General features: G+C 46.3%; 1 protein-coding gene across 2 annotated transcripts in view; it reads left to right on the forward strand.

Annotated features, from left to right (window-relative positions):
* SLAIN2 (SLAIN motif family member 2) overlaps nt 1–25,226 on the forward strand; it is a 42,742-nt gene that overhangs the window by 16,202 nt on the left and 1,314 nt on the right. Inside the window, exons 3-8 of one of the 2 annotated variants that reach the window (XM_068137659.1) lie at nt 3,809–3,973; nt 5,542–5,703; nt 7,307–7,666; nt 12,683–12,820; nt 19,331–19,408; nt 23,538–23,856. In XM_068137659.1, the coding sequence (XP_067993760.1) occupies nt 3,809–3,973; nt 5,542–5,703; nt 7,307–7,666; nt 12,683–12,820; nt 19,331–19,408; nt 23,538–23,856 (1,222 nt within the window). The remainder of the gene's footprint in view (nt 1–3,808; nt 3,974–5,541; nt 5,704–7,306; nt 7,667–12,682; nt 12,821–19,330; nt 19,409–23,537; nt 23,857–25,226) is intronic. The other variant, XM_068137660.1, reaches the window with a different exon arrangement.

Here is a 25,226-nt window from a genome sequence, read left to right on the forward strand (position 1 = left end):
AAAACAAGTTAGATGCTGCATCCTGTTTCTGAATGTCAGAAAAGAAATGGTACATGCAAAATGTGGATCATTAGCCCTCCCCTCTGGTGTTGGGAAACCTGTGTCATCAGTTGTAAGAGAAGGTTTTTGTCTCATACAGCATCATTTTAGCATCGAGTTAACTGCCTTACTAATGCTGCCTGACACTCCTAAAGAAGACCACATCTGTCTGTGTAAAAATAGTCCTGCCCTCCTAAGTTACAGACACCTCTTAGTATCATAGTATCAGTCAGGGTTGGAAGGGACCACAAGGATCAGCTAGTTCCAACCCCCCTGCCATGGGCAGGGACACCCCACACTAGATCAGCCTGGCCAGAGCCTCAGCCAGCCTGGGCTTAAACACCTCCAGGGATGGGGCCCCAACCACCTCCCTGGACAACCCATTCCAGGGCTTCACCACTCTCATGGGGAAGAACTTCCTCCTCACATCTAGCCTGAATCTCCCCACCTCCAGCTTCATTCCATTCCCCCTAGTCCTATCACTACCTGAGATCCTGAGCAGTCCCTCCCCAGCCTTCTTGTAGCCCCCTTCAGATACTGGAAGGCCACAATGAGGTCACCTGGGAGCCTTCTCTTCTCCAGACTGAACAGCCCCAACTCCTTCAGTCTGTCTATGTAGGAGAGGAGCTCCAGCCCTCTGCTCATCCTCGTGGCCCTTCTCTGGACACCTTCCAGCACCTCCAAATTCCTCTTGTAATAGGGGCTCCAGAACTGGAGGCAGTACTCCAGGTGGGGTCTCACCAGAGCTGAGCAGAGGGGGAGGATCACCTCCCTCGACCTGCTGGCCACACTTCTCCTGATGCAGCCCAGGATCTGATTGGCTTTCTGGGCTGCAAGTGCTTCTTGGAGAAGCTTCAGAAATTCTAGGCAAAAAAAATGAGTTCAAATCCATTTCTTTTATTATTTTTTTTCCTGGGGGGAAATATAGTGCTGAGGAAGGCAGAAGGAAGCTAGGGTGAAAACTACTGTGGCGTACAGAGTGTCACCATGTACCACAGCACACATTTTCTGTGGAACAAAAGCATGGGTGGTTTTGGTTGGGGTGGTTTTTCCATCCAGAGAAATCTGTGTGATCAGATATTTTGTATCCTTGTGGATATGCACAAAGAGCCTGTTCTGAAGGTTATGCAGCAGCACAATTGTCTTCTAATTTGTGGTCCATACTTTAAAACACTTGGCCTGTGTAATAAGGACAAAATAAGTGTTGTGCAGGCTTATGTTTGAGGGTTTGAGTTTCTTTTACTGTCATACTCTGCAAGAGATGAAAAGTAAATTTCTTTTGGCATGAGAACAAAGATTCAGCTGGAATGGATGCTTTGGAGTTCCTGTGTGAATGCCAGAAGAACTTGATGTCAAAGGAGTTTCATCAGAGCACAACCAGCTTGTAATTACTGGGCTTGCTGACTGAGCTTTGCAATAAAATGGAGGTTTCCCTTCTGACACTCTCAAAATAAACTGAAGGTACCTCAAGAATACTTGGTAGGATTAATTGAAGTCACTAATTGCTGAAATTAGTGCAGATCATTTAAGACTTGTTGTGAAAGCTGGGAAATAAACTTTCATCCTCTGTAGCTCTCTTTCCACTCTAATTAAAAACATTAGTAATATCAACTGGTTTAGAGTCTGGGAGGGATCTCTACAGGAGGTGCAATTGAAAGAATCTGCTGTCAAGTCAGCTTTAATTTATATTAGAATAGAATTAACCAGGTTGGGAAAGACCTTTGAGACCATCGAGTCCAACCTAGCACCCAACACCATCTAATCAGCTAAACCATGGCACCAAGTGCCTCATCCAGCCTCCACCACCTCCCTGGGCAGCACATTCCAATAAACAATCTCTCTTTCTATGAAGAACTTCTTCCTAACATCCAGCCTAAACCTCCCTTGGCACAGCTTGAGACTGTGTCGTCTTGTTCTGGTGCTGGTTGCATGGGAGAAGAGACCAAACCCCTCCTGGCTCCAACCTCCCTTCAGGGAGTTGTAGAGAGCAAGAAGGTCTCCTCTGAGCCTCCTCTTCTCCAGACTAAGCAACCCCAGCTCCCTCAGCCTCTCCTCACAGGGCTGTGCTCCAGACCCCTCCCCAGCTTTGTTGCCCTTCTCCAGATACCTTCCAGTGACTCAACATTTCTGCTGCTTCTATCTCCATCCTGCCTTGTGCTCTGTTTGCTTGGGTGCTGGTTTGGTTTGGAGCATGATTGAAAACTCACTGAAACAGTCAGTTAAAACACTCTAGGTGTTCTTAACTTACATTCACTCTAGTAGGCTGGACAACTGAGGACATAGTGACCAAGAGCCAAGTGGGGCAGGAGGAGGAGCTGAAGCAGGCTTTGCAGCTCAAAGCAGCGTTTCATGCAGCTGTGGTCTTTTGGCTTCTTGTCATGTCAAAACAAACATACACGAGTCTTACTCTGAATGAAAGGCTTTTTAGTACATAATCATAGAATGGTTTGGGTTGGAAGGGACCTCCAAAAGTCACCTAGTCATGTTCAAGTCCTTTACTTGTACACTGCTATCAGTAGCCCAATTCTTCCAGTGCTAATTAAAGCCATTTTTGAATTGCAGAGAGGTCACACAATATTCTTTGAATAACTTAATTTCTGCTGTGATTTTTTTTTTCCTCCTTTCCTCTCTAAGCACCACTTGAGAGCATTGCCATACATTGCCAGGCCTGTTCTTGTCAGTCTGTAATCTGTATGCATAATTTCAGTGCTCTCATGCCTTGATGAATTCAGTTTCTTGCAGCTAGGCAAGCTGCAGTTCAATCTAGATTTACATATGATCAAGTTTGGGTCTCAAGCTTGCAGCTTACAGTTCTGCAGCTTGATTTGTTCTTTGCTGAAATTACAGGTGTTTGGTGTAAAATACTCTCAGCAGTGAAGGAACTGATTTTTGCCCAAAGTCACCACAAATTTCCTTTGGGTTCACACTTTCCCCCCGTGGAAGTTTCTTGCATTAAAACGTAATGTAAAATGCTGAGCATTTCAGTAACTAAACCAAATCATAGCCCTGGTAACTAGGGGAATTTTCAGTATCATCCTGAAAACGTTCACCAGTGGCCAAAATGAATCTGAAAACACTTCAGCATTGAAATGTTTGCAATAAATGGCAGGGGCAATTACCCAGTTTCAGATCTTCCATGTGAGCTTCAAATCCACAGACAGAAAAATCCCCAAGCATTAGAACAGGAGCTCTGCAGAAGGGAATAATCCTACAGTTGACCTGCCCAGTAGGTTCCTGGTACCCAGATAGGTAAGCAGAAGGATTTGCCATGCTCAATGACTTTTCATTTTAGCCTACACTTTGGGAAAGTCTGTAGGGAGTATTGATAGTTCTGTGGCACCAGTCTTAGGGCTGCTGTTGAAGCACTGTGGGATCCAGACAGCTGTGTGAATCCTGGAGAGCTAGACCTCATGGTGCACTCTGGTTTGTATCTGCTCATGCCTAGGGGATATGTATTAGTGTAGCTTACCTACTACTGTCTTTTGAGTTGTTTCCTTCTTCCTTCCCAGTGCCTGCATTGAACATCTTGAAGAGTGAACTTAGGTCTGATTGGTACAAGGAAACCATTTGTTGTTACCTTGTCTTGCCCTCCTCTCCCACTCCTTCCACAGCGTGGTTGTGTCTAGGAGATGAGAAACTTACCAATGACTGAAATGTTCTGTTTGAATTGTATAGTAATTGAATCACACTGAAGATATGATGCAGTGTTGTGTTCATCTTTCATTGGCTCCTTCAGTGTAATTTGTCACTCTCCTCCTCCCTCATACAGCTCTCAAGAGGCAGAATTTGTACAGCAGCCCTTTCGGCGCTGTCAGTTACGCCAGCTCCTACAGTCCAAATACAAGCAGCCCCTACAGCAGTGGCTTCAACTCCCCCTCCTCAACACCTGTGAAATCTGCATTAGTGAAACAGCTCATACCTCCTGGTACCTCAGGTAAATGTGTGTGAGAGTTTGGTCTTTCCATTGCTTCCTTCATGTACTCAAATAGATTATATATGCATTGAACGAGAGTGAGCAAGACACCAAAAGCTTGTCCATCTTTTGTGGGATGTAGTATTCAGGCTTTTTAGAGACTTTCTGGCATGAGACACATTTAAAATGTTTTCTCTGGAAGTCCATGTCTCTTAAATCACTGATGCATATTAGCAGTTAGATCAAAACACCTAGAGTGAGTTAGTTCTGTGGAGTCCTAACATATAAGTGGCTTCTAGGCCTGACCCTGTAATTGACTGGGATATAAGTTGCACAGTAGGTGTTCAGAGCTTAGATGTTGGCAGTTGTAAAGTCTTTTCAACTACCCTGATCCTTATGAAGTGAAACATTTGGTATGCAGTGTATCCATCAGTACCTCAGATGTGAGCAGTATCATCTAAGGAGCCTGTATTTTACTGAAAGGCATTCCACAAGGCTTTGCAGCCAGCAGTGTGAACATCAACTTCTGGCAGTGTTTACTGCATTTATTCTGTCCCATAGATGCTTTCTTTGCATCAGAAGAGTCAATGCCTGGAAAATGTCTCTACTCTCCAGTCAGAATGTTGGCTTATTAAATAGCCTTTAACTCAAGTTAGCTTGCAGGGGAGATTGCATTGACAGTCCAACTATCTGTAGTTCAGTGTGGGCTTGTAAAGAGAAGCCTGCACTGCAGTATATTCCCTGCAGAGCAGTTACTCAGCTTTTGCCTTCATCTACATGGCTCTGCTTTGCATGGTGTGCCACAGTGCTGGTATGTGCCTGCAGGACAGTGAGATGAGATGAGATGTAGCTGACCATGGGGTGTCAGCCAGAAGGCAGAAGTTGTAGTTAGTAAAGATGTGTACACAGAACAGGCAGTATTCTCAGATAAGCTGTGTTTTGAGCATTCCAAACTCAATCAATATTCATCTAAACATGAGGAGCACCTCTGAGGGTGGTAGGCCACTGGAGCAGGCTGCCCAGCGAGGTGGTGGGGTCTCCCACTATGGAGTCATTCAAAAACCTCTTGGATGCTGTCCTGTGCAGCCTACTATAGGTGAACTTGCTGTGGCAGGGGGCTTGGACAGGATCTGCAGAAGTCCCTTCCAACTCCTGTAATTCTGTGAAGTCCTTACTGCCAAGAAAGATGGAGTCAAACTTAACATCTTGGAAGGTAGAGTGCAGGGATGAGAGTGGAGGCACAAACAGGACAGGTACACAGTTGCACTTTGTGTAAGAGCTGTGGGGACTCCGTAGCAGTCGCAGCTAGGTACAGGTAGCCAAGGTTGTCTGTCATGAACTTTGGTCACCATTGTGATGATTTTATAAAGTTGATCATTGTTTAGAAGGTAATGGCTCAGCTCTGCTTGTGTAAATCATCTTTTCAGCCTGGGTTCACAATCAAACATTCCAGTTGGTCTATCAGACTCAATGTCTGTCACAATCTGCTTTTATCTTGGTGGTTCTTGAACTAGGAAAGGAAATGCAGTTTGCCTTTTCTTAACCCCCCCTATTTTTTTCTTTAACCCCACTGTATTTTCTTTCTCTAGGTTACCTTAAAAGCTCAGCAGATAGAAACCCTCCACTAAGCCCACAATCCTCTCTGGACAGTGAATTGAGTGCATCTGAGATGGATGAAGACTCCATTGGCTCTAATTACAAGCTAAATGATGTCACAGATGTGCAAATTCTAGCACGAATGCAAGAAGAAAGTAAGTGTTTTCCATCCTGGAAACCAAGTGGAGCAGTTGATCCTTTTCTTAGTAACTGCAGTAGCACTTGCTTAGCAGGAATGGTTGAAAGGGGGGTGAATTCTGTTATGGATGTACAAATGTCCTTCTCCCAAGAAGGCTAATTCCGTGATAAAGGAAGGAAGCTGCTGTGCAGAATTGGAGGAACAGTGGACAAAAGAAGTGCTAGGGAGTGTGTGGATTTGTACCATGGAGTACAAATGGAAGGGTGGCCACAAGACTGGAGTCTTCTCAGGACATATGTGCCTCCCTGATGTCATCCAGGCTTGTTGCCATCAGTCCTTAAACTATGGTTGAAGTCACCCAAATGCAAAGTCAGTATGGCAAAGAATAGTGAAGCACCTGTGCTGATGTCTCTCCATTGTAGGTTCAGTTGGGTCTCTGTCTCTTTGACCCTCTGAGCCTGCAGACAGTGGCAGTAATTTCTCAGTTGTCTCAGCAGGCAGGCATAGACTTCACTGCATACCCCTGTGTGTGGGGGGAAGAAAAAACCCAAACACAACCCCCAAAACTCAAGGTCTGTGTATTTTTTGCGTAAATCATACACCCATGCTGCTCTACTAACACACTGCTTACACAAAAACATCACAAATATGTGCAAGAAGATAAATGTTGAAAGGATGAGGTAAGGAGGAAAGAAACAAAGGCTCTTTTAAAAAGAATGAAGAATAGAAGTTTCTTTCTGCACCCCAGTGGACTCTTTGTACCTCCTGGGCTGTGTGAGCCCCTCTGCCACTTGCCATCAGAGCTCCACTGCCCTTCAGTTGTGGATTGAAACTGCCACCAAACTAATTTGGAGGAACTACCCCCAAAATAAAACTGCCAGACTCGCTCTGAAGGTTTTGGAAACAAGTGAAGCTCTATTTACAAGCAAACTGAAGTCTAGAGGTATGGAATGCAAGGGATATGTACAAAAGATACAACATATGTACAATATTTATCTTTACAATTTATAAGCAACACAGAACCTCCTCAGACCCCCCCCCGGGCAGATCCAGGGGACCCATTCACTTCTTCCCCCACTCCCTCCCTCCTTCCCATGACCTCACACAATAGTCAAAAGAGAGAGAGCCTGCAAGGCCACAGGGGAGGGAGAGAGAGGAGTTGGAAGCAGAAGTGACAGAAGCAGCATAGAGAGCTGGAACTGTTTATGCCTCTTCTCTGTATTCCCACGAGCAATCTGTGGTGGCTTGGAATTACCTTTATTTTCCTTTTTAGGCCCAAGAGTGATTCATTTACATTTTGCCACTTTCTGTTCAAGACCTGTGGGAAAAAAAGTTTTAAAGGCACAGCCTAAAACTAGCACCCAGTCCTGTGACAGAGAGAGGCCTCATCAGTATTTCTCTTTTGCATCCAGTGGTGATTTCTTTTCAGTCTTGGCAGTCAGGGACTAGGCTAAAGTCGGATAACGGTAGGTAACTTTTCTGTGGTGCGAATCTGGGATGAATCAAATGAAAGGAGTTACAGTGAGGCAGGTGGGAGTTGGAGCACTGGGTGGGTATTTGTCTCCTCTTGAAGTGTGTGTGGGCTGGAAGCAAGTAACCAAGGCTGTGGTTGTCGCCAGGCCTCCGTCAGGAGTACGCGGCGAGCGCTTCTCGGCGCAGCTCTGGCTCTTCCTGCAACTCCACCAGGAGAGGCACCTTCAGCGACCAGGAGCTGGACGCGCAGAGCCTGGAGGACGAGGAAGATGGCACGCACCACGCCGTGCACCCTGCTGTGAACAGGTTCTCGCCCTCGCCTCGCAGCTCTCCCTGGCCTTCCCCCAAGCAGTCTCCCCGGAACTCCCCTCGCTCCCGCTCGCCCGCCCGCAGCATCGAGTACAGCAGGGTCTCGCCCCAGCCCATGATCAGCCGGCTGCAGCAGCCGCGGCTCTCGCTCCAGGGCCACCCCACGGACTTGCAGACCACTAATGTCAAAAGTGAAGGTAAGGAGCCCTGCCTCGAAGTGTGGTGACATGAGCTGTGTAGCTCCTGCATGCAGAGCGAGAGCTTGTGTGCCTCTATAGCATCACAGTTTGAGCTGAGCTGTTGAGGAGAAAGCAGAGCAAGCAAAGCTTCAGCTGGGGAGCCCTTGCAGTCAGATACCTGAGTTGATGGGCTTGCATTTGTTTCAGATCTGCAGTCAGATACCTGAGTTGATGGGCTTGCATTTGTTTCAGATCTGCAGTCAGATACTGGTTTGATAGGCTTGCATTTGTTTTAGATCTGCAGTCAGATACCTGAGTTGATGGGCTTGCATTTGTTTTAGATCCTTGGGGGGCCCTTGCAGTCAGATACCTGAGTTGATGGGCTTGCATTTGTTTTAGATCTGCAGTCAGATACCTGAGTTGATGGGCTTGCATTTGTTTTAGATCTTTGGGGGGCCCTTGCAGTCAGGTACCTGAGTTGATAGGCTTGCATTTGTTTTAGATCTTTGGGGGGCCCTTGCAGTCAGGTACCTGAGTTGATAGGCTTGCATTTGTTTCAGACCTTTGGGGGAACCCTTGCAGTCAGATACTGGGTTGATGGGCTTGCATTTGTTTCAGATCTTTGGGGAGCCCTTGCAGTCAGATATCTGAGTTGATAGGCTTGCATTTGTTTTAGATCTTTGGGGGGCCCTTGCAGTCAGATACTGGGTTGATGGGCTTGCATTTGTTTTAGATCTTTGGGGAGCCCTTGCAGTCAGATATCTGAGTTGATAGGCTTGCATTTGTTTTAGATCTTTGGGGGGCCCTTGCAGTCAGATACTGGGTTGATGGGCTTGCATTTGTTTTAGATCTTTGGGGGGCCCTTGCAGTCAGATACTGGGTTGATGGGCTTGCATTTGTTTCAGATCTTTGGGGAGCCCTTGCAGTCAGATACCTGAGTTGATAGGCTAGCATTTATTTTAGGTCTGCAGTCAGATACCTGAGTTAATAGGCTAGCATTTATTTTAGATCTCACTCAGTCACTCAGGGTGTAATTGAGTTTCCTGGTGGCCAAGTTCTATCTTTGGCAGGCAAATGCCCTAAAATAAAGCACAGCCCAAGGGAAGCCATCATTCAGCAGCAGGGTTAGGCCTTGAATAAAATGCAGGGAAAGTACCTGTGGTCACATCAGTGTGAGGTGGCAATTTATGTGTGCTTGAAGCTGTGAGATAGCTGAATGTGTTCTGGCAGTGCAGGACTCTAAACTCTTTGAGCATGAACATAGCCTTAAACATAGTGGTACTTGCATCATGCATTTCTTGGATATGTTTGATCACTCAAAGCTTTGCAAAAAAAAAACCCAAACTTGAAGTAAACTTGAGGCCACCTGGAGCACTGTGTCCAGTTTGGGAGCCCCTAGGACAGGAAGGATCTGGAGGTGCTGGAACATGTCCAGGGAAGAGCCATGAGGATAAGCAGAGGGCTGGAGGTCCTCTCCACTGAGGGCAGACTGAGGGAGTTGAGGCTTTTCAGTCTGGAGAAGAGAAGGCTCCTAGGTGACCTAATTGTGGCCTTCCAGTATCTGCAGGGGGCTACAAGAAAGCTGGGGAGGGACTTTTGAGGGTGTCAGGGAGTGATAGGACTGGGAGAATGGAACAAAACTAGAAATGGGTAGATTCAGATTGGATGTTAAGAAGAAGTTGTTCCCCATGAGGGTGGTGAGACACTGGCACAGGTTGCCCAGGGAGGTGGTGGAAGCCTCATCCCTGGAGGTTTTGAGGGCCAGGCTGGAGATGGCTGTGAGCAACCTGCTGTAGTGTGAGGTGTCCCTGCCCATGGCAGGAGGGTTGGAACTGGCTGATCCTTGAGGTCCCTTCCAACCCTGACAATTCTGTGATCCTATAATGATGCTGTATTGGCACAGAACAAAATGATGTAACCTGCTGTGACTTTTCTGCTTCTTGAATGTACTTTTCTCATGGTAGCAATCTGGCAGGAGCTCCTTTAACTGGGTTGAAACTTCACAAGCATATTCCCATTTTAACAAACACAGCTGCTGCCTGGCAAATAGGAGCCTGAATTCAGAAAGAATAGACATTTAGACAGTAAGGATTCAACTTATTTTCTCCCACATCTTTCAGGTCAAAAAATGTCTGCCTGTGGATGATGTAAAAATGCATATTGAAAGAATTTTTCCTTTCCTTTTCTTTCTCCTTGGTTGTTTTGGGTTCCCCCCCCCCCCCCCCACCTCCTAATACAGCTAAGAGGTCTGTGCCACTTACACTGTTTATTTGACTAAGGAAGTTGAGAATTTTAATCCATGGAAATCAGTGATCAGAGCCTCTGGGGAAGATGATTCTGCAAGCTTCATCAGCAGTTCAAGAATAACTTTGGAAGGGTTAGCTTGCATCTTCCCTAGCAGTAGTGATTTGGGGAGGCATGTAGTAGAATGTACAGCACAGAAATGAGGCAGTGGGGTTGTGACTTAGTTGAGACTTCCTTTCCCAATCTTTTCTGAGGTTTCATGGAAGTCTTAATGCATGCCAAAATATCTCATGAGAGGCAAGGTACCAACAACCAGTCCCCAACATAGCAGGGGGATCAAAATAGAGCCTACAATCATGTGTTCCTGAAACCCTTCCAAGGAATTCCCTTGCAGTGCAGCTGACTGTTGCATGGCTGGTCAGAGTTGATAAGAGGTTGTTTGGGATTTGTGTTTTGGGTTTTTGGGGGGGTTTGGTTTTGCTCTAGAAGGGTTAGAGGGAAATTTAGTTGACAGGGTTCAGTGATGTACCAGCTGCAGCACAAAGCAAGGCCAGCTACAAAGTTCAGAGAGTACACTTGAAGACTCTTTGCTTTCCTCTTCAGCAGTTGTGTATGGTTAGTGTACTTCTTTCCTGCATCCCTCTACAGAACCAGCTTGGCCAAACCCCCTGACAAGGCATCTGCAGGCTCCTATCTCAAATGTGTCAGCAACCCAGCTCTGCACAGCTGGAGAATCACAGAATGTCATCAGACTTCAGAAAGATTTGAAGGCATCTTTGTGTGAGCAGTGGGGCAAATTTTAGAAGGCCCTTGAAGCCCCAATATTCGCTGAATGGAGTCAGCTCCTGTGAGAGGTGGATGTAGCAGGGATTTTTAATCAGTCATAGAATGGCTTGGGTTGGAAGGCACCTCCAAAAATCATCTAGACCAACCACCTTGCAGTGAACAGGAACATCCTCCCCTAGATCAGGTTGCTCAGAGCCTTGTTGAGCCTGTCCTTGAGTATCTCCAGGGGTGGGGCCCCAACCATCTCCTCTGGCAACCTGTTGCAGTGTTCCACCACCCTCATGGTAAAGAACTTGTTCCTAACATACAATCTAAATCTTCTCTAATTTCAAACCATTGCCCTTTGTCCTGTCACTGCAAGCCTTAGGAACCAGTCCCTCTGCAGCCTTCTTGTAGGCCCCTTCAGGTACTGAAAGGCTGCTATTAGATGTTCCTGGAGCTTTCTCTTCTCCAGGCTGAACACCCCCAGCTCCCTCAGCCTGTCCTCACAGCAGAGGTGCTCCAACCCACTGATCATTTCTGTAGCCTTCCTCTGGGCCTGGTCCATCAGGTCCATGTCCTTCCTGTGTTGAGGGTTCCAGAGCTGGACACAACACTCCAGGTGAGGTCTAGCCAGAGCAAAGTGGCAGAATCCCCTCTCTTGATCTGGTCATGCTTCTTTTGATGCCATTGGCCTTCTGGACTGCAAGTGCTTGTTGTCGGCTCACATACAGCTTCTCGGCCACCAGGACTCCCAAGTTCTTTTCCTCAGGGATGCTTTCTATCACCTCATCCCCCAGCCTGTATTGATAGTAAGGATTGCTCTGACCCAGGAGCAGGACCCTGCACTTGGCCTTGTTGAACCTCAGGAGGTTCACCTGGGTTCACCTTTCCAGCTTGTCCAGGTCCTTCTGGCTGACATCCCATCCCTCTAGCATATGGACAGCACCACTCATCTTGGTGTCATCAGCATAAATGCTGTGTGTGAAGAGTGAGTTTCCAAGTGGGTGGCTGTTGGTTGTTGTATAATGTGTTGGCATGGGACTGGGCAGTCCTGAAAGTTGACTCAAATAGTAGTTAGGTGTTTTTAATCTTCAGGCAAGCATTCTACTTATAAATCACTTTCTAGGTAGACTGTGCAAAACTACAAATTAGGGAATCTGAGTAGGCAAACCTAACAGTAGAACAAAACCCAGAGTCATAATCCACTCTCTGCACTGTTCCAGGGCTCTGTCACTCTGAGTAAAGAAGTTTCTGCTCATACAGAGGTGGAACTTCTGTGTTCTAGCTTGTATCCATTATTCTTTGTCCTGTTACTGGGTGCCACTGAAAAGAGCCTATCCCCTTCCTCTTTACACCCACCCCTCAGATACTTATAGACATTAAGAAGACAGATATTTATAGACATTAAGATCAGGCTGGAGGTGAGGAGGAAGTTCTTCCCCAAGAGAGTGGTGAAGCCCTGGAATGGGTTGTCCAGGGAGGTGGTTGAGGCCCTGTCCCTGGGGGTGTTTAAGCCCAGGCTGGATGAGGCTCTGGCCAGGCTGATCTAGTGTGGGGTGTCCCTGCCCATGGCAGGGGGGCTGGAACTAGGTGATCCTTGCGGTCCCTTCCAGCCCTGACTGATACTATCCCCTCTCAGCATTCTCTTCTCCAGACTAAACAGTCCCAGGTCTCCCAGTCTTTCTTCATAGGGGAGATATTCAAGTCCCCAAATTAGCCGCATAGCATTTCATTGGACCCTCTCCAGTAGAACTCTGTCTTTCTCCAGCTGGGGAGCCCAAAACTGGATACAGTATTCCAGATGTGGTCTCACCAGGGCAGAGTAGAGGGGGAGGAGAACCTCCTTAGACCTTGCTGGACACACTAATGCACCCCAGGATACCACTGGCCTCCTTCATGTAACAAGATAGCCTTTTGAATTGCAGCGTAGCTCTGCTTGGCCATCATTTTGTGTTAGTGTTAACTGGTGTTCAGCTGTGGCTTCATAACCTGAACTTTGTCTGTTTGTGTTGCTTTGTACAGAAAAACTAAGGCGTAGTCTTCCAAACCTGTCCAGGACACCCAGCATCCAAGCTGAGTCTGTGAAGAACAGCAGGAGTGACTCAAACTTCCAAGTGCCAAACGGAGGGATACCTCGCATTCAACCTCAGGCCTCAGCCAGTAAGTACCTTCAGTGGCTCCTCAGCCTCTGCTTTGGAATTAAGCCAGTGTCATGGCAAAGGGGGGGGGAAAGAAATGCATGCCCCACTGCAGCTACTGATCTGGATTGATTTATTGTTTGAATCATACCTGTGTCAGTCTGCTTCGTTTGGTGCAGAGCTAGGACTGATGGCATTCACAGAATGTCTGACCTGTTGCTGAGATACCATTCAGAGCTTTCTGACAGTGTGTGTAGAAATGCTGTTAAGAGTCAAAATACAGGGAGTTAGGCATTTCAGGAGCTGGTGACTCTCTGTGCTTTACAGAATCATAGAATTGTCAGGGTTGAAAGGGACCTCAAGGCTCAGCCAGTTCCAAGCCCCCTGCCATGGGCAGGGACACCTCACACTACAGCAGGTTGCTCACATCCATCTCCAGCCTGGCCTTAAAAACCTCCAGGGATGAGGCTTCTACCACCTCCCTGGGCAACCTGTGCCAGTCTCTCACCACCCTCATGGGGAAGAAATTCTTCCTAACATCCAAGCTGAATCTACCCATTTCTATCTTTTTTTTCCATTCCCCCCAATCCTATCATTCCCTGACACCCTCAAAAGTTCCTCCCCAGCTTTCTTGTAGCCCCCTTCAGATACAGGAAGGCCACAAGAAGGTCTCCTTGGAGCCTTCTCTTCTGCAGACTGAACAGCCCCAACTCCCTCAGTCTGTCCTCATAGCAGAGCAGCTCCAGCCCTCTGCTCATCCTTGTGGCCCTTCTCTGGACACCTTCCAGCACCTCCAGATCCTTCCTGTAATAGGGGTCCTGAACTGGACACAATGCTCCAGGTGGGGTCTCAGCAGAGTAGAGGCTGCAATGCTCTTGCTTCAGGCTACAAAAACTTACTAGGCAATGAAAATATATACCTGGATCTCATCTCAGCAGCTCACTTCTGGACAAACTAGCAGCCACTAGCCCAACAGTGGGCTAGTATTTATTTCATGGGACAGAAGTTCATCCAAACCTTTTCTAAAGCAGTAACTGCCACTTAAAAAAGCCAAAAAGTGCATAAAATCTGAAACTGGATAGGTAATTTCCAGCTGATAAAACAAGAGAAGAAGCTGCAAGCTAGGGTTGGACAAAACACAAAGCACCCAACCAGCTGAGATGAGAATGTTGCTGATTTCCAGCCTCTTGAAAATGCTGACCTTAAAGAAGCCAAAGCAAATGAAACTTAAAATATGCACTGCTCCTTTATCTGTCAATATTGACAGTGCCTGGTGTTTAAATGGTTCCTGGCCAGTTGATTTTGAAACAACTTTCACCATTCAGTAACCTTTAGTGACATTTTTCAAGGGAAGCATGCATTATGAATATTATGTGGGGAGATTTGAACCATGGAAGTCCTGCAGTAAAAGCTGATCAGTCATCTAAAAGCTTCACAAGAAATGTAAGATAATATTGGTAAATTGAGCTGTTTTGTAACCCTCTGACCAGCAAAGGCACACTGAGCTGCTCCTTTCCACCAGCAAAGGCACACTGAGCTGCTCCTTTCCACCAGCAAAGGCACACTGAGCTGCTCCTCTTTCCTTCACCAGCAAAGGCACACTGAGCTGCTCCTCTTTCCTTCACCAGCAAAGGCACACTGAGCTGCTCCTCTTTCCTTCACCAGCAAAGGCACACTGAGCTGCTCCTCTTTCCTTCACCAGCAAAGGCACACTGAGCTGCTCCTCTTTCCTTCACCAGCAAAGGCACACTGAGCTGCTCCTCTTTCCTTCACCAGCAAAGGCACACTGAGCTGCTCCTCTTTCCTTCACCAGCAAAGGCACACTGAGCTGCTCCTCTTTCCTTCACCAGCAAAGGCACACTGAGCTGCTCCTTTCCACCAGCAAAGGCACACTGAGCTGCTCCTCCTTTTCACCAGCAAAGGCACACTGAGCTGCTCCTTTCCACCAGCAAAGGCACACTGAGCTGCTCCTCTTTCCTTCACCAGCAAAGGCACACTGAGCTGCTCCTTTCCACCAGCAAAGGCACACTGAGCTGCTCCTCCTTTTCACCAGCAAAGGCACACTGAGCTGCTCCTTTCCACCAGCAAAGGCACACTGAGCTGCTCCTCTTTCCTTCACCAGCAAAGGCACACTGAGCTGCTCCTTTCCACCAGCAAAGGCACACTGAGCTGCTCCTCCTTTTCACCAGCAAAGGCACACTGAGCTGCTCCTTTCCACCAGCAAAGGCACACTGAGCTGCTCCTTTTCCCCAGCAAAGGTACACTGAGCTGCTCCTCTTTTCTTCACCAGCAAAGGCACACTGAGCAGCTCCTCTTTATTCCACCAGCAAAGGCACACTGAGCTGCTCCTCTTTCCTTCACCAGCAAAGGCACACTGAGCTGCTCCTCTTTCCTTCACCAGCAAAGGCACACTGAGCTGCTCCTCTTTCCTTCACCAGCAAAGGCACACTGAGCTGCTCCTCTTTATTCCACCAGCAAAGGCACACTGAGCTGCTCCTTCCAAAGCAGTGTTAATGCAACCAAATACAGTTAAATACAGGATAAGGAACAAAGACTCATTAGTGAGTCAGATCAGATCTAAGGGTTGTGTGGACAGTGAGTGATGTGTAATATTGCAGTCAAAGAAAGGAGGTCACAAGGTGGTTTATATAGGTTCCCCCCAGCAGCCTTTCACCTTGCCCTCTTCCTCCACTCTTCACACACACTCTGAGAATGGGATTTACAGCTCACAGGTCATGTGTGGATCTAATGCAGGACTGTTCTGCTTGCCAAACTGTAAAGCATATGGACAGCAGCTCTCCAACTGTGTCACTTTTGTGATAAGGAAAAATAATCAAAATGACCTGGAAGAAAATGAAGGGGGGAGTACTTTTGGGTCAAATCTGCACAGGTTTTGTTGGTTTTAAAATTGAGTGAACTGGGAAGGGGAGAGCACAGAAAGCAGCTTAGTTGGCTGAATTGCCAGAATTAAAAGTATAGTCACAGTGAAATGAAACTTCATGGGGAGATCAGACAACAGAAGTCTCCATATTGAGTATTGAGTTGATTGCAGGAGCCAGAGTAGTGTGAATTACCTTTGTACAGTCCTTTATTTCAGCTTGTGGATTGACTGAGGCTCACAAAAACCAGCTAGGTAAATTTGCTTGCCTTTCATGAGAGCCTTTGCCCAAATGTGAAGCACTCTAGAGGCAGCTGACAGTGAAGTGTGAGTGAAGTCTGACTGCTGAAGGGCAGATTTCTAGCTTTTACAGTTTCCCTGCTCTTACAGATGTTTGTCAGAGTCTTGCTAGTGCCAATCGTAAAACGGTTTGTGTATGGAGTCGCTGAGTAAGTATCTCTGCTTAGTCTGGATGACCAAACTCTCTGCAAAACTGTACATTGTATAAACAACTTCCAGAATTGTGTCCTTTTCCTTTTGCTTTTTGTTGGATTGTATAATTTTTGTCTTGTTGGTTCTCTCTTTTGTCACCTTGCACAAAGCACTGTTAAATGGCAGCAGATTTTTTGTTTTCCCTTGGCCATGACTTCTGGGTCTTGGGATTTGAAGCTTCCTCCATACACCTGCTAAGTTTTGCATGAGCTTACCTTTGCAAGGATGCTGGCTTGCCCCCTGAGGTCACTACTTTCTCCCTTGTCAAAGATCTGCTGTTTATAATGCCCTTGCACATTCGCTGTGGCTGCAATACTGAACTTGCTATGGTTGCTGGCATTCAAAAATGAGTTAGGAATCCAGTAAGTTTCTGAAAAGGCAACTCCTCTTGTGGATACACTGGCAAATTGGACCCACTTCCCTAAAGAGTAGAGGAAAGATGCAGAAGATGTTTAGAGGTACAACTACCAAACATGAAAACCTTTGTCATTTGAAGCTGTAGGTGTAATGTGATGGGGGGAAAAAAGCCAAGTTCTTGTTGGAAAGAGATTGAATCAAATAGCAGTTGTGATTGGTAGAATCTTCATTTAGCTCTTCTTTTCCATGCCACTGTACAGAAAGTACTTTTGAATGTGAAAGCTGTTAACTGTTTCACCTCAAAACACTGGAATATACAGTAGTACTTCTCTTGCTCAAAGGAATAGCTGCCTTTTAAAGGGTTAGAGTTATGGCAAGTCTCTGGATTTGAGTCCTGTGCCACACAGACCGTGCAAAGCTGTAGCACTAGGGTGGCTTCCACACAGGAGCTACCTGCTTTCGAGTGGGTTGTGTGTGATGCTTTTGTACTTGCCTAGCACATGGTTGTTAAGCCTTCAAGCAGAGTTAAGTATAATACTTATGCAAAGAGCTAAGCTGTAGATTGTTCATCAGTAAAGCAACTGTTCTGCTTGCCAAGATACATGCTCAAGAGTTAAAGGGGAGAGAGGGTGTTTTGAGGAAAAGGGAGTGTGTTCCAGCTGAGTTGATCTGAGGCAAACCCAGCTGTGCATTCAGCATGCACCAGGTGTGACAGGTCATGTAACAGCAGTCAGTAACTACAGGAGCAGCAAGGTGGAGAAGAGTGCACTCCATGCCTGTGTCCTCAGCACTGCTCACATGACACTGCCTGAAAGTCTTCCCCGTGTGCAGTGCAGAGAATTGTTCAGCTCTTTGAGCCTCTGCTTCCTGGAGTCTCCATTGAGAAGGAAGGAATTAGATCTATTTTAATTGCTTTCCATATCATCCCACATCTCTGCCTTGGAGGTCGTGCACATAATGAGGGGGGAAGAAACTTAGTGGCATGTGCAGTGCCACATTTAACTCTAGCTGGATGAATTAGGGCAGACTATATTCAAGACCATAAAGAGGAAGGGAGAGGCTGTTCTTCATTTTGTGTGGTACAACAAAAACACTGCTTCAGTGAAAAATGATATAAGGGAACACTTGTGGACAGAAGCACTTTGGCCAGTGGTCTGCCTCACTAAATTCCTAGGGATTGTGCTCACTTCTGAACATCTTACTGTGCTTCATTGGCTGTTGATGGCTATGCCTTCAAGTGTATAGCAAGACCAGAAGCTGAGTAAGAGCTGTTTCTTGCCTTGTGCCTTTCTGCATTCAGTTCTAGTTAGTGGCAGAAACAGTTTTGTGTTCTTAATGGCCACAGGCAGCAGTTTATGTTTAGAAAGAGTTCAACCCCTTCCTGCTGTTTGTTGAAAACGACAGGTTAGGCTTAGTTAAGACTACAATGAGTAGACCACCCAGGCATGGCTTCAGAATGAAGGAAAGTCCATGATGGGTTTCTTTCATACTTCACAAAACACTGAGCTTTGCACTGACTGAAGGGCAGGGAAGATGATGGCAATTACAATACAGGCTTAGAAAAGTATTTACTAGTAGTAGTAGGATTTTAATTGTCCTTCCCCTGCCTTCTTTGTGTAGTGATGGTCACCAGTTGGTGACAGGATTACTGAGCTTCTTTATGCACAAGTGTGCATTAAGTGTGAGGTGTCTCTCTCTGTCCATGGCAGGGGGGTTGGAACTAGATGATCCTTGAGGTCCCTTCCAACCCTGACAATTCTATGATTAACACTTTCCCCCATCTTTCTTCCTTCTCCCTATGGAAATAAGCCTTGCTAGTGCAAGCAGCTTTATGCTGGTGTAAAGCCCCCATGCAGTGAGGTGGGCAGAGATGTTTGTTCATGCATCAATCATTTTAAGAAGCCTTTGTGTAGGCAAAGCTCTATTATTACATTGACTACTTTCCTCCTTTCCTCCTCCCCCTTAAATATGCTGCAGTGAAAACAGGCTGAGTCGTTGCATTCCTGCTGGCAATAGGTAATTCTCTCCCTGCCAAGATTCCACAGCTCTTGGAACACTCTTTACTCTTGCTAACTGGTGAGGTCATGTCGAGGCAGTATCAGCCCTTGAATGGTGCTAGAAAACAGGCAGGACAATAGGAGCAATAAACCCTAATTTCTGTCATGCTGTCTGCGTACTGGCAGCTGACAATTTACTGCTACGTCTTCATTTGCAGTTTCAGCTCTCTTGCCTACCCTTTTGAGGAGGAAAAAAAACCCCAGACATCTCCAAGTGGCTTCCATGTGCACAATGAAAAGCACAATTTGTTGGTATGCTGACATACAGACAGAGACTTAGGCTTTTTAAAGGGAAGCTCCTTTAAAAGGAGAAGTTCTGTCTTAGCAGGTCAAATCTGGCAGCTTAGTTTTCATCTTTGTATCTAATCTTGCACCCATTGCTGTAGCATGTTTGCTAGGTGGCTTGTTTTTCCCCTTTGGTGTATTAATTTAATGTTTTGGGGGGATTTTGTTTCTTTTTTTGTTTGCTTTTCTGGGCTTTTTTGCCCTCCAAGAAGCTTTACTCTTACAGAACCTGCGTATTTTGCACTGCAAAACTTCTGACACGCTTCTCTGTAACTCTTTGACATTAAGAGCAAGCACCATTTAAACACCCACCCTCCCCCCCCCTGCTTCCAGAGTCATATCTGCTTTTTGAGTGTCTTCCTCACTCTGTCCCTTGATGCTTCACCAGTGGATACAATTCTGAAATTCCCAGCAAGCAGTTTTCTCCTGGCAGACAAATATAACACTTCTTGTTTTTCAACAGCTCTGCAAAGGCAGAAACATTTGCCTCGTGCTGCCTTCAAAACCAAACAGTTTCTTCAAACTCCACCTGCAAAAGGAGGTAATTAACTTACAACCACTTCTCAAGCTCCAGCAAACCCCAGACAGCTGTTCACCTGCATTGAATCTCACGTATTCTAGCTGAATGAAATTGCTGTTGCATGTCAAGATTAACCAGCTTGGCCCTCGCTGTATGAAAGTAACTTTGGAGGCTAAACATTAAAAATGCAGCCCTGTGTTATATAGGAGAAAAGGCAGAGTGTTGGATTTTGAGAGGAAAAAAATCCAAGGATTGATGATTTCTGGTGTTAACCAAGGAATCTGCATTAGAGAAGTGAACTCTCAATCCTAAGATCCAGTCTAAACCTACTCTCCCTCAGCTTCAAACCATTCCCCCTTGTCCTACTGCCAGACACCCTGATGAAAAGTCCCTCTGCAGCCTTCCTGTAGGAACCCTTCAGGTACTGGAAGGCAGCTCTAAGGTTCCCCCAGAGTATTCTCTTCTCTAGGCTGAACAACCCCAGGTCCCTTAGGCTGTCCTCATAGCAGAGGTGTTCCAGCCCTAACTTCTTTGAGTCAGCTTCACGCCATGCAGAATGTTCTAGGGAAGTGCAATAAGTTTGAGCCAGATTCACATGGTTTCCTAGGAGATCTCTAACAGTCTTCTCTGTTTGGTATGAAATAATCTGAAAAGTGCTCTCAGTGCTCTGCTTTGGCCTAAGACCATCCTCTCAGTTCCTCTGCAAAGGCTTCTGTGCAGTCTTTCCAGCTGGCCATCTCTTCTTCCTCTGGATGTCTGGAACACTTAGGAGGTGGATGGCTTAGTCTGGAGCTGTGGAAATGTACAGAAGATTAACTTGATGAAATTGTGTTAACTCTTTGGAGAGTGAGCACTGCCAGTTGTGTGTCCCAGTTCCTCACTGCAAATACAGACCCAGCATGGCCTTTGCAGTATTTGCTCTTTTATACTCCTTGATGTGTTGATTTTTTTCTTGCTTCTGATCTGAGATTCTCACAAATATGGAAGCTTTATGTGGTAATGAAACAAGACCTTAGCTTCAAAAGAACAAACAACTATCAGCAACAATTGCTTTTAGTTTCTTACAATGCCGTTCCTCACATGGCCTGGCATCTTCCCCACACAGCATGTTGTGTAAGACAGTTCAAGATACACTCAGACAGCAAACTCCTCACCATGACAGGCCTGTGAAGGCTTACACAGCAGTGTAAGGTGCTGTATGACAGTATCACTCTGGTCATAGAATGCTTTGGGCCATCTAATTCAGCTACCCTTGCAGTGAGCAGGGACATCTTCAACTGGATCAGGTTGCTCAGAGCCCCCTCCAAACCTGATCTTGAATGCTTCTAGGGATGGGGCATCTAACCACCTCCCTGGGCAACCTGTGCCAGTGACTCCTCATCCTCATTGTAACAATGTCTTCCTTACATCTAGTCTGAGTCTCCCCTCTTTTAGTTTGAAACTATCACCCCTTGTCCTGTCACAACAGGCCACGCTAAAAAGTTTGTTGCAGGCTCCCTTTAAGTACTGAAAAGCCACACTAAGGTCTCCTTGGAGCTCTCTCTTCTCCACACTGAACAGCCCCATCTCATTTGAACTTTGCCTCAGAGCAGAGGTGTTCCAGCCTTCTGATCATTTTGGACCTGCTTCAACAGGCCCATGTCTCTTCTGTGAACTGATTCCCGTGGTTTGACCTCATCTGTTCATGTGTATCAGTCTGGATCACCTCATCACAGTAGCTGTGATTTTTCAACAGCTTCATTAGAGTTGATTCTGGTTTCAGGTTGGGATGCAGCTGCTGGCCTTGGGTTGCAAGCCAGCCAAGGTGGTAGCTTCACAGCATCCCACTTTGGCAGGCAGGCATCTCTTGCTCCCTGCCCACAGCCCAGGACAGAATCCAGAGAGGGTGGCTGCACGGTGCCATTTACTTTCACCAATGTCAGCTGTGTTAACTGCAGTTGGTTCTAGTGGTTTAGTTTCTCAGGAGCTGGGGTTTTGTGAAGCTGTTAAGCACTCCCCTTACCCTTCAGTGTGTTTTTATTGAACAGGGCTCAGCTCAGTACCACACATGGGGACACAATGACCTCCCTCTCTGTGATTCCATCTTCCAAGCAGGCCAAGCTGAGTTCTATTAAATACCCCAAACGTCTCCAAGACAAAAATCCCTCTGTTAGCCAGAAATTGCATCATGTGCCAAGATCTCCAGGGCAGTCCACATGTCAAGACAATTCATTCCTTTATGCACCAGGATGAATGCAGCTCTCAGCAATGTCTGCAATGCTGTGCTGACAGGAAGTGTTGATGGACTGAGAGCTCACGCTGGCCACATGGTACAATATGGTCAACAGAAAACTGGAAGGAATGGAGAGAAGCACTTTGCTGTTTATTGTTGCTGGGAAGGTGACAAGCTTTCTCCAGTTACAACTTTTCATTGCTTGTACCTAAAAGCCTTTTTCCCCAGCATGCCTGCAGGCAGCCCAAAGCTGCAGCCAGTTTTTTCTCCACTGGCATGGCTCTGTTGGTCAGTTGCTAAGATGATACTGTCTTTGTGTTCCAACCAGGTGTTGTAGTGAGTTCAGTGGTAAAGGTTCCCTCACTTGGAAGTTCTGCAGAGGGATTGCACCACTGTCACAGGCCCTGTCACACTTGACAATGTCACCTCTCTTAGTCCTAGCAGCACTTCACTGCTCTTTCTGTCCAGTCATGCTGCTGTTAATGCTCACTTAATCCAGCCTCTGGCTTGACACCAGGGGTTTATTTTAAGGGGTTTTATTTGTTCTCCTCCCTACTTACCAGCTGTCAGGTATTGTTGACATCTCTGCCACCCTTTTTGTCAGCTCTTCTCATGAGCAGCTTTGTGCTGTTGGTGTCAGAGGGAAAGGCCTCCTTTGGATAACCTAGAAAGGAATCAACTGCAGCTCTTATCTGTGGTGAGGCACCTGCCTTCCTAGGCAGCCCCTGTAAGAAAGGGCTTCAGAGTACAAACTGGAAACTACTTCTGTACCCCACGGTGGAGGGTCTCCTCTCTCATTGCTTACCTCTTGTCATGTTCTGAGTGGATCTGCCTTGTAAAATGAGAATGAAAGCTGTGTGAAGGACTGTCTCCTCTGGGTACAAGCCCTGCCAAAGGGGATACAACTTTGGTCTCTGTGTAAAGAAAGTGAAGTGGAGGAAAGAAGAGTTTATGCAAACTCCCTAAACATAAACATGATTCTGTTTTACTTTCATGATTGATTTGATTCTCCTCTGTTGAGTGCTGCTTGACCCACTAATCAGTTTGAAAAGCTGGTGGCATTCCATTTGAGTCTTAAGGTGATGGCTTAGTTTATTGCTTAGTGATACATTATGCATAGCTTGAAAATACTTCTCATGCTTGTGAAGAGTTGTGCTTGAAGTTTGGCATCATTGAAGAGCTGTTGAATGTTCTGGCTTAGCAACCTCCCCCAGACAGGACTCCCAACTCAGACACAAACTATTTTACTACAGGTATTAGTTACAGTGATGATTTTGCTAATGTTTGTAAGAGAAGGAAGGCTACAAATTGGGATAGCTGTCTGCTTTAAGCTTCATAGCAGCACCTCGAATTTCTTTGGGCTTGGGGGTTGACTGACCCTGTATTTACAACTGATGCTCCCTCCCCATCAACCAATAAATCTGGGACATGACCTTGTCTGCAGGTTACTTCTAAGTCACTGGATTTGGTTAAACAGAACAACCTAAAAGAAACATCCCAGCAGCTCTGTGTTCAGCATCTCAGCACTGAAGGCTAACACAGTCTCTAAATAGATTCAAAGTGTGCATCCCAGCAGAATACTGTGTTGTGTTCTTTCAGGGACGGGAATTAGGGTCACAAGGGTCTGAAGCTGTTAAGTTGCCTCTGAAGCACATTCTCCTCTCTTTCTTGTGACTGATACAGCAGTTAGCCCTTACTTACTGCTTACAAATCCAGCTTTAAAAGTACCTGCAGTAAGCAGAGAGGGCATTGGACGTACGCTATCAAAACCTCCTGACTAAAAGGACATCTGAATTCCTGTTTCTCATTGCTGCTTGATTGGCTGTACTCCATTCTACATCCCACATTGTTTGAATATTCCCATCAAGTAATTTCCTGTTGTTAATTTCAGTGAGTGTAGCTTAAGCTTGACAGTAATTCCTGTATTTCATTTTCCAGTACCACCTTCGAGTAAGTTCCGGTCACCGGCGGCACCGTCTCCCCTGGCTCTCCGACAACCAGTCAAAGCATTTAGTAACCATGGACCTGGTTCAGTTGCTTCTCCAGAGGCCACACAGATGACACATAGTAGTTCTTCACCAGGGCCTCTTGCAGCCCAGAGTTCAGGCTTGCCAAGCCCTGCCAGCAGTATTAACAGTACTACTCTTACCAGACCGGCAGGGACAGCAGGGATGAGGAGTGGTTTGCCCAGACCCAGTGCCCCTTCGGCAGGGGGCATCCCAGTGCCTCGTAGCAAACTTGCACAGCCTGTTCGCAGGTGAGTATGTGACAGGCAGCCTTAGGCTGAAGTAATTCTGGACATTGTGTGTTTGTGCTGCCCCTTCCTGTGGTCCTCCTTTGATCTCAAGTCTTCAGGATGGAAATGGAGATCTGCCTACGCTTCCAAAATCGGTTTTGCAACAACACTGAGTGGAAAAGGTTCCTGAATGAGAGGGAAGGTGTGAAAGTGCGATGAGTAACAAAAGACACTTGAACTAAATGAATCAGGTGTCGTAGGCTGGGCTGAGAAGCCAGGAACAATTTGTCTGCATATGGTAAAAAGTTACCAACTAGAGCTGACAAGTGAAAATCCCTTTGTACCACTGGGTCACAACTGTTTTCCTCCTGTAATCCACAAGTTGAGCTTGTGGTACCATGGCAAGAGGAGTTTCCTCTCCTTGAGCAGCTAGAAACTTCAGTAAGGAAGGCACAGGAGGGCAGAGGAGACATCCATAGCATTTCTTAAGCTCAGTGTAAAACTCAGCAGGACAAAACAGTATGGTAGCACCCACCTGATATCAGAGAGAGACCTAAGTACCAGCTGGAAAGGCTGCAGGGACAGTTTGTCTTCAGGAGAGTCAGAAGGAAGTGATGGACAGTTTGGAATGTGCTCCTAATGCCATTCTAAGGTGGAATTCCCCTGAAGGTAGCAAGCAAAAGGCCACTGAGATAAAGCATGAGAAGTACTGGGAACCTCCTTGAAGTGAAAGGAGGAACAGTTGGTCTCCAGTGCTATAAAAGAGAGACACCAGCACTAAATGTGTGGAAGAGTTGTGTGCTGCAGCGAGTGCTGGGCAGGGCAGTGATAGGTGACTGTCACAGAACTCACATGGGTCTTGACAAGAAATCCTAGTGGGAGCCAGGTGTAGTTGTCCAAACCACAACTTTTCTTAGAGGAAAGAGTTTCACTTAGTAAACTTACCCAGCTTTTATTTTGTGAAGGTTTCTGTCCATCTTTACACGACACCACAATGAATTACTTGTGGATGTCAAGGTTTGGATGCAAGCAGAAGGTGATACTCTGAACAAGAGTTTCCCTGTTTACACACCACTGGAGAATTAAAGAGGCCTGGGTTTAGGTAGCAGCAGATAAGAGTTTGTGTTCTCACAAGGTACAATAGCAGAAAGCTGTGGGTTTTTCTCTTTATGCAGATGTTTTTGTGCCGTGGTAGTGCCAAGAATGCAACACACAGAACCTCAAGCTGAAAATACTCTGGGGGGGTGTCTTAAGCAAACTGAGAAGCAAACAGAGAAGTAAATGAGTGAAGTGTGTATTTGTTATTGATGAAGGGTTCAAGGCCTTCTGGATTGTAGGTGGAGACAGCAGCAGTTCTGTATGCAACTGACAAACCTCTCCTCTTGTTTTAG

The sequence above is a fragment of the Melanerpes formicivorus genome, unplaced genomic scaffold (assembly GCF_026170545.1).
Source record: "Melanerpes formicivorus ecotype bairdi unplaced genomic scaffold, bMelFor1.0.p_v2 SCAF_4, whole genome shotgun sequence".
Classification (NCBI taxonomy): domain Eukaryota; kingdom Metazoa; phylum Chordata; class Aves; order Piciformes; family Picidae; genus Melanerpes; species Melanerpes formicivorus.